The 9,341-nt window shown below is 39.9% G+C and overlaps 2 protein-coding genes across 2 annotated transcripts; one reads left to right on the forward strand and one right to left on the reverse strand.

Annotated features, from left to right (window-relative positions):
- The first annotated feature begins 290 nt into the window (after positions 1 to 290).
- LOC141798442 (zona pellucida-like domain-containing protein 1) lies at positions 291 to 3,394 on the forward strand. Its single transcript, XM_074680394.1, has 10 exons — positions 291 to 384; positions 598 to 824; positions 1,443 to 1,633; positions 1,770 to 1,842; positions 1,926 to 2,023; positions 2,122 to 2,205; positions 2,280 to 2,451; positions 2,873 to 2,972; positions 3,096 to 3,119; positions 3,237 to 3,394. The coding sequence occupies exons 1-10, from the start codon at positions 291 to 293 to the stop codon at positions 3,392 to 3,394; spliced, it is 1,221 nt and encodes a 406-aa protein (XP_074536495.1).
- A 678-nt stretch (positions 3,395 to 4,072) lies between these two features.
- On the reverse strand, positions 4,073 to 5,213 carry LOC141797350 (uncharacterized). Its single transcript, XM_074678656.1, has 3 exons — positions 5,154 to 5,213; positions 4,981 to 5,074; positions 4,073 to 4,895 (listed from the first exon to the last, which is right to left on the reverse strand). Exons 1-3 carry the CDS (start codon positions 5,206 to 5,208, stop codon positions 4,073 to 4,075), a joined length of 972 nt encoding a protein of 323 aa, XP_074534757.1. The 5' UTR covers positions 5,209 to 5,213.
- Positions 5,214 to 9,341: the final 4,128 nt, after the last annotated feature.

Here is a 9,341-nt window from a genome sequence, read left to right on the forward strand (position 1 = left end):
AAGGTAAGATGGTGACTTTTAACATTCAGTGTAAAAATGCAGCATTTTAGAGAGAAGATAAAAGTGTAAAACTGAAAAACTGGCAGTAACATATGACAGTTCAGCACTGTAATTACTTGTCTTAAAGTTAAAGTTTTGTGAAAATCTTTTGTTGCAAATAATCTCTAGTATTTTTACTTATCAGGCTAAGTTGAAAAGATGTGCAGTTGTTCTTTTTGAAAAAAAAAAAATTTATTTGCTGATATTTTCTCTCCATAGAAATACATATCACCGAGCCTTCTCCAGACAACATGACTCTTCTGTTTTGTCTCCCTCTGCTGGTTGTGCTCCTACAGCCTGCTCTGTGTCTCTACAACTGCTCTTCTGTTTACGAGAGGACCCCAGGTAGGTTATCTATTACTTGGAGTAAGCCTCGGCTTCCAATCCCAAATTTACATTATAGACATTTTTTCTTATGTCTACTCACACAGGCATAACTGTATCACATTATCAAACCTCAGCTAAAGAACCCCAAAAAATACATAAATAAACGAGTAGAAGAAAAAAAATGAAGTTTTGATGTGAAAAATTTCTATTCTCTTTTTACCACTCTCTTAGACAACTCTGACTTGACAGTTGACTGTGGCACAAGTGTTATTACCCTGGAAATCAACCTGTGCACAGCGCAATGGTCCGGCTTTAACACCACAGACCTAGCTCTGAATGGCAACCACAACGTTTCAGACTGCCTGGGCACTGTTGACAGCAGCGTGGACCCTCCAATCATCCGTTACCAGCTTCCTGTAAACCACAGCCAGGATAATCCCTGCCGCCAATCCCTACAGGTCAGAAAGTCACTGCTAAAAGATGTTGTGTTTTGTTTTTCATTTGAGCTTTTAATTACAGTGTTATGTCTGACTTTATTTTGTGTTTCAAATAATTGGCCAAAACTAAGCTCTCTGGAAAAGAAATAAGCATTTTTAAGTAATGCTTCGTTGACAAGGGGAACCAAAACAAACAGAAATCTAAAGTTATTAACAGTAGCTTTAAAAATCATGAAGTTGTGTGATGAGCAACCAGCAAAATTAGCCAGTATTAGGATTTGAACTAAGCTACTACTTTATTAGCAAGGCATTGGTCAAAGGTGTTAATTTTGCAATGTATTATTCAATGAAACAGGAGTTTTCATTGTAACATAATGTTAGCTTGGATATCGCTCAGCGCTAAGAGAAACAAGAGACCTCCTCAGATGTTTGCTAGTTTCTGAAAAAATGAGAAATGTACAAAAAATAAAGTTGTAGGACACTCTAAATAAGAGTACAGACAAGCTAGATCAAAGCAGCGTGATAGCAACATGAAGATGTGATATAAATGATATGAAAAATGTTAGCACCAACTGACAAATGGTTATAACAAAAATGTATGTTGCCATATAGGAAAATGTGATGTAATATCCTGTTCAGATCGTAGATGAGACGCCAGACCCCACAGGTCCTTTCAGCAGCTTCTCAAGCATCCAGTCAGTTATCATCACAGGGTACATCGACACACCCAGATCTGACCAGGGGCTGATAAGTTACTCCACAGACCTCTACTACCACTTCTCCTGCCGCTACCCGCTGGAGTACCTGATCAACAACACAGAGATTATGGCGTAAGTATCCATTAACCTGATCAAGTTCGACATATTATCTGAGACACAGTGTCTAATTTGATAATCAGTTTGCACATTTAAGCTTTACTATGTTGTCTGTAGAAATGAAGAATAACTTTCTTTTCCAATGCTCTAGATCATCAGTTTCTGTGGCGACCAGGGACAACAACGGCACCTTTGTTGACACCCTGATGATGGGTGTTTATAATGTAAGTATCTGCGTCCAACTGACCAAAGAGCTTTTATCAAACTTGTCCTCTTTTAAAATCTGATGGGTTTTTTTTTGCTCCAGGACTCTAACTACTTCCACCAGTTGGTGGTACCTCCTTTAGGACTTGAGCTACGAACCAGGATCTATGTGGAGGTCAAAGCTGTCAACCTCACTGGAAAGTAAGCAAACCCTTTTGGACGAGTACATTCTTGAGGTACATCTTTGATCGAGGAATTTGTATTTAAGTTAAAGCACTTTGACTTTTTCCCGTTTTCAGTTTCCATATTCTGCTGGATCATTGCTTTGGTACTCCCACAGCATATAACATGTCCCAGACTGAGCAACACAACTTCTTTCTTGGGTAAGGATATGCTTCAGTAAGCATCAGCATCAATGGTGTTTACACTGTACCTTCACGACTCTGTTCCCCGTTAGCTGTTCAGTGGACAAGAGGACAACTGTGACAAACAATGGCCTTTCGAGAGAAGCACGGTTTAATTTCGAGGCTTTCCGCTTTGTTCAGCACCGTGACCAGTCCAAGTCAAAGATCTACCTACACTGCATACTGAGACTCTGTGAGCCCACCAAATGTCAAGAGCTGCTCTCTGTAAGTCAAGAACAAACTACATTGCTTAACAGATCACAGATAAAGTGACGGACATTTGATGAGTCTATCACACAAAATCTACATACATCATATGCATTGTGGAAGTTGATAAAAATAGACATAAAAACAAAAATATAACACTTAGCCAAAGTATAAATAAAGCATAAAACAGAGAAACAGAGAGGTAGAAAATGGGACCCACACAAGGCAAAATAATGATTGGCCAAGATCACCAAATAACCCATTTTAGCTTCATTCTGTACTTAGTTATTTGCATATATAAAACGAATAAAAAAATTGCACAAATAGAAAAAAAACAACAAAAGAAATCACATACCTCTCTCTAAAATTGAATACAAACAGAAATGTTTAACATCTATATTGTAAATCAGACTAACCTCAACTATCTATTGTTTTTCAGGCCTGTAATAACAGAAGAAAAAGATCTCTGATTCCTTTCGGAGAAGAAAGCTCTGAATCTGCTACTATTTCAGTCGGACCCATTTACACTGCCAGAGAAGGTTAGACCATGCCAAAACAAAAACACTGCTGTGATGAAAGGTTTGCCTTTTTATTGACTGTCCTTTTTCTCTCTCTATGCTGCTGCTGTTACCACTCCCCTGAAACTCCTCTGACTTATAAAGACAGTCAGTATTCAGCAGGCTACAGTGAGTACATGTGGATCACACTAATTCAGAAAAAAACAAAACAAAACAGGCTCATATCTCAGAATGTGTCACAACTCATAAAAGTAACTCTCATTTCTCTCCCCCTGCATATATCAGGTAACAGCGTGGCACCTGGTATGGAGGAAGTCAACGTGACGGGCCTGGTGGTGGGGGTGGTGTTTGGATCGGCGGCTGCTGCCATGCTGGTTTTGGGTGGCTGGTTTGCCCTGAAGAAGTTTTATTGGGCTGGAGGATTACCTCATGCCTTTGACTGACGAAACACCTGGAAAATGTCTTTGTGCTCCATGATACACTGTTTGTAGATGTTCAACTTAAAATCTAATAATGATGTGACTTTAAAGAGAATATAAAATGTTTTTAAGGTCAACTTGCAAACCATGTTGCAAACTGTTTATAAGTTACTTTTTTAATAATAATTATTTTATTTTAACTTTTGGTCTATTACTCTAGTTGTATCTGGAGTCCTTTGCAAGTTATGACCTCAGCCACCGAGGACTGAATAACAATGAATTTAAAGCTTATATATGAGTCATATCTGGTCTTACCAGTGCATTATGTACAGAATACTAATTCTATTTCTTTTAAGTGTTTGAATGTTTTGTGCTTTCAATCTGTATTGTGTCATGAAAGTTGTTTTTGTGTAAAGAACTGATACAAAATAAATTTTGATCTCATATTGTGGCTGTTTATTTACATAATTTGAAACAGGACATAATTTTCATTCTAATAACTCAAGTTTTACAAGCAGCATCTATTTACATGGTACAATCCATCCTATCCTACTTAATCCTATTCATCAATTTAAAACCATGCATTCAAAAATATTTACTCTGTATGTACAAGTGTATAAAGAGGTCAACTCATGGACAGTCATATGAATCACTTAAATGTACAGTTTTTTTTTTTGTCGCTAAACGCCCTGTGGTCTGTCACTACACCGAGTGCAGGATGTCTTCGATCAAAGCAGAGAGTTTGACTGAGAAGTCCTCTTGCAAAGAGCTGCCATGAAAGGAAGGAGGAGGGGAAAAACTGGAAGCTCCCTGGACCTGGAGATCTTCTCCCAGACCCTGAAACAGCCTCTCCATGCGAGCCTGAAACACTTCACTCTGCAGGGCTGCATTCTGGCAAAAAAGCGCAAGACTGGCTGTAACTTCAGAGTTGTGTGGGTTAGATTTGTCCAGTAGAGCAGCAAGCTCTGTTTTCAGAGTGCCAACCCTGGTCTGCGCTTCCTTCCTCAAGGAACACACTTCTTGTCCCAACCTGGAGCTCATTTCCTGCCACAGCTCTGAGTTCTCCTCCTTGAGATGTTCAACCAGCCTAGTTGCTTGAGCCTGGAAGTCACCAATGATGTCAGCCACCTTAGAGCTGCTGAGCTCCAGAGTTTGGCTCATCCAGTGGGAGGCTTCCTGGTAGAGACCTGGACTTGCCTCACCTGCCTGGACCTCAGCCGTCTCCAGCCCCTGTAGGTAGATGCTCAGCTGGCCACATAGTTCTTGAGTGTTGCTGCTCAAAGAGCTCTGCAGCTGCTGGGTGAGGGGGGCCAGGCGCTCCCGCATGCTGGCTAGGGTGGAGTCGAGCTGGGATGGATATGGAGACAGCCTCTCATGCAGCTCGGACAGCTCCTGACGCAGACGTGCACGCAAACGCTCTGACTCCATGTTGAGTTTTTGTTGCATCTCTTCTGCGACAGGGTTCTTGTTCTGATCATCTTGGATATAAAGGCTGCTGCTGTCTATGTGGCTCTTGTAGATTATTCTGAAAAAAAGGAGACAAACATTGTTAAATCCTGTCTTTACATGCATTGAAATTCTTATTGAGTGAGCTGATGCAGCGAACTTACTCGACATCCTTTGTTTGATCAGTCTTGTCATTGGCCTGGTTGGCCTTTGGGTCAGTCCATGTTGCTTCTCTTGTGTTACGATGGACTGGGTAAGCTACAGGCAAAAATAAAGATGAATTAAAAAAGGATAAACTTGCAGGATAGGGAATCATTATTTAAGGAGCAATGTTTACCTGAAGTTATCATGAAAGATAGGGCGAGGATCACAAGTTTTGGATACATATTCATCTTTCTGTGGAGGGAAAAAAAATCTTAATTATGTGTTAGACAAAGAAACAGCTGTAAGCTTATCACTTCCAATGATAATCTTTGATTCTGAGAGAAAAAGACAAGATCAATATGTAAAGAAGCTGCTGGCTTTTACCTGAGGATCAGATCTCTGAAGGCTGACTTCTTCTACAACCGAACTTATAAAGCTCTGTGTTATCAGAGGGGCCTGCCCCAAAATCTGCCTGTGTCAACAGTCAACACGTGGAGGGTCATAGTGGTGACTAAACACAGGATGCATAAACACACACACACACACACACACACACACACACACACACACACACACACACACACACACACACACACACACACACACACACACACACACACACACACACACACACACACACACACACACACACACACACAACTAACTAAGAGGAATTCTTTCTGGATTGAGTTGTGGAGATTATGTCAGTCTTGAAAGAACAGTGATTGGTTGTGCAGCAACAGAAAAAGAAATAAAAGACAGGTGACTTGACTACAATTCTGCAAACTTTATTTGGTAAAAGAAAAAAGAGGAAAAATTAAGTAAAAGTTCATTTGAAAATTGAACAGAAGTTCAAAGAGTTCAAGTTTATATGTCTGCAGCTAGATAACAAGTGTGACTTGGTTTTTGGCTTTTTACGTCAAAGGCCCAGTTTTCCATGAACCAGAATGATATGCGTATTTACAGTGAGGTCCCTTGTTTGACCCACAGTGTTTGTTGTGTTTTTTTTCCTGAACCTTTGATGTTTTGATGTAGGCTTTTCTGTAACTGCATGTTTTTTAAATTATGAAAGAATTTGGTGCATCCACATTTGGATTGGATCACAGAAGCATGGTGAGGTAATCTTGCTCAGGATGCTTGACAGTCAACAGTTTACACATAAATGTCTGCACTGTTTTTCAGGCCAGAGCTGCTCACGACAGCCAAGGTAAACACTGCTGATTAAGATAAAACACTGTTTATTTGTACTCGCTACAAACAATTAAGAAGTCAGCGTAAGCCAGCTTAAAGGCCATCACTGTGTTTTACTGCATGTCTTCAATTTCTGACAGTTATGGACTAAATGAGTTCATAGATCAGGTGCTTCTTACCTACGTGTAGTGTATTTCATGAATGTGATGTGGCGGGTTCTGATATGTGGGTGAAAGTTGAATCCTGCTTAGGTAAGGTACGGGACGTCATTCCAGGGTCAAGGTCCATGGCTACCGTGATGAAATATCTAGGTTATTCCACTTATCCAAAGTCCAACATTTATTTCAATACAATAACAGTAGAGTGGGAGACCTTTCACTTCTCTGCTGATGAACAGTTTAATGTTGTGGGTAAGAAATAAGAGAATGGTATGTACTCCATTGCAGGCCTTTTTTCTGTGTTAGCAGGAATATGTTGTTGACACACAAACTTGACAATATTTCTGATGTCTAAACACCTCAAAGAACCTGGTGTTAAAAACATTGAAAAACACCAAAAACACTGAAAAAAAATGGACGTCATCTTGCTCAACTCGAAGTGAGGTCTCCACAAAAACTGCTCCCCCTGGTGGCTGGCTGCAGTTTAGGTAAAAAAAAATTGGCTCTCCAGCCATTCCAGATGAACTGTGGTCAAACGTTAAAAAAAATTAATGCACCTCGTAGAAATGTTTTTCACTTTCGATTGTTGTGGTGACTTGAAAAAAAAATTGGCTGCCTTGTATTCAGGCCTGAAAAGTTTTATTTTCATTAGTTATAAGAGGTTAAAAACAAGCTTTGATGTCACGTTTAACGATGATTGACAGCTGCTGTTCTCGTGTATTTTTTTTTCGGGGATCATAAAATATGTCGGGAGGTAGAGTCAAGAAGTGATCAGACTCACGAAAAAAAAATAAAAATAAAATAAAATTATATATATATATATATGTATATATATATATATATATATATATATATATATATATATATATATATATATATATATATATATATATATATATATATATATATATATATATTTGTCACCCGACTCCACTCAGATTCTCCCAGAATCCCTCACAGTCTCTACTGCTGCAATTGCAACCAATGGTTGCGCCTGTGACGGGGGTATTTTGGCTTCAAAACCATGCAATGATAAATGGCGGGGTCACGCTGTCCACTCTATACACAGTCTATGGTTAAAAAAAGGCAGAGAGTGGATCTGCTGCTTCAATTAGTTTGCAGGAAAAACACAATACCAAGATTAAAGCCAAGTTGTTTTATAAATAGAACAAAGGTTAGCATGAAAAACAAAAACTCTTAAATATCAAAACTAAAAAAACAAAGTTTTGTTTGGGTTTGCAACAACAGCAACATGTTAAACACACTTTAATTGAGGTCCAAAGTGAACAAGTGAACTATTTTATCCCTTGAAGCACACGTTCTTCCTGCTTCTGTTTGCTGTTTTAAAGAAAATGATCACATTGTTTTGAACACAGAATTTCACTTTAAAAACTCTAGGATGCTCAGTTTAAAGGTTAAAGCTGATGTGCACTTTGTGTGGGATGGTATAAAAATACTTCAGTGCCTCAAATTTTAGCTGCAACTTGCTAGCTTAGCAGGTGAAGCCAGTCTGACCTATGTCAGCGGGAAACTGCATCACCTAAGTCAGCAAAGCACCATTTCAAGACTTGTTAGATCCCGAAATGTGACGACCCAAAATGTAACAAAAGTGCTGAGCCAGAAATTCAATAAAAACTGTAATAACACCCCAAATGTAATTGGTTTTTTGGGGTTTGTTATGTTTTTTAAAATAACATTTCGGGCTCAGTACTTTTGTTACATTGTCAACGGGTTATTTTATCTCAGGCTTAAAACATTTTTTTTTTCATTACATTTTGAGTCATTGTTATATTTAAGGTAATTGTTACATTGTAACCTTTCAGGCCCAAACAAGCCTGGTTTATACAGCTGACCATGTGCTGAAGCAGCCAATATGAGACCCTTTTCCACCAAGTCGTTCAGTTCGATTGGTCTCAGTACAGCACGCATCATCTCAAAGAACCTGGTGTTAAAAACATAGACCAGAAAAAAAAATGGATGTCAACTTGCTCGGCTCGAAGAGAGGTCTCCACAAAAACTGCTCCCCCTGGTGGCTGGCTGCAGTATAGGTAAGCACGCATTTTGTGGTGTTTCCAAAAGACTAATCCTGTGACAGATCCCCAGATAACCATGACGGACTGTCTCACTTTTTGGGACCCTTCCCTGGGGGTGCCAAACTGTACTGATCCAATCCCAAAAGGTTGATCTACAACAAGTACAACGAAATTGAAGTCACAGCAGCAATCAAGAAAACAAAAGTAAGAAAGTGTATAGAAAGTGCAAAAAGGTCCATAAGAAAATAGATGATGACAGCTTGTCCATCATTCTCCAGTTCAGCCAGCCTCCACCTCCACAGGGTCCAGGACTGAGCTTCTTCAGTCATGCTCCAACTCTGTCTCCTGGATCCTGTCTGCTCACAGCAGGTGAAGCTCTTCCAACGTTGGTGTCTGATGTTAGCTCTGTTAGCCATGTCTGTGAATAGCATGATGCTACTCTGCCCTCTGGTATGCCCTCTGTTGCTGGGTTAGCACAGCTAGCTCGTACATCTTATGGAGATAGATCTTATGTTCCCAATAACGATAGATTGAAGGACAGGTTGATGTCGTCACTTCTTAGCTCACACCTGAGAACCAGCACTGACATGACTTGCTGGCATATGAAGTTGTGAATTTAACTGTGCTTTAAGTTCAGTTGACATCCCTAAAGCAATGCTGTGTTGAGGTTCATCAAATCATTAATCAGTTTCACGGTGGGACTGAGAGAAACAAAGCAGTAATATGATCCTGGAGCAGCAGGCAGCTGTACTCTTTGCTTGTGCAGGTTTTGCAGTCCCTCCACTGTCACTGTCACCTTACCTCACAGGCTTCATGAAACATTCAGAGGGCCAGTGAAAGCTACACAGCATAACTAACCTGCTACCTAACTCCCTGCTCTGCCTACCTGCAGACAGATCAGGTCATGTGTGCAAGAGCACTTCAGACAGGAAAGGTTCCCTGAGGTAGTTAGGCTGACAAAACTGGATCATAACTAGTTCCTTTGCCATGGCCTGAGAA

The sequence above is a fragment of the Halichoeres trimaculatus genome, unplaced genomic scaffold, assembly GCF_033239565.1.
Source record: "Halichoeres trimaculatus isolate MK-OKI-2021-1 unplaced genomic scaffold, fHalTri1.1 fHalTri1_scaffold_9, whole genome shotgun sequence".
In the NCBI taxonomy this organism is placed as follows: Eukaryota; Metazoa; Chordata; class Actinopteri; order Labriformes; family Labridae; genus Halichoeres; species Halichoeres trimaculatus.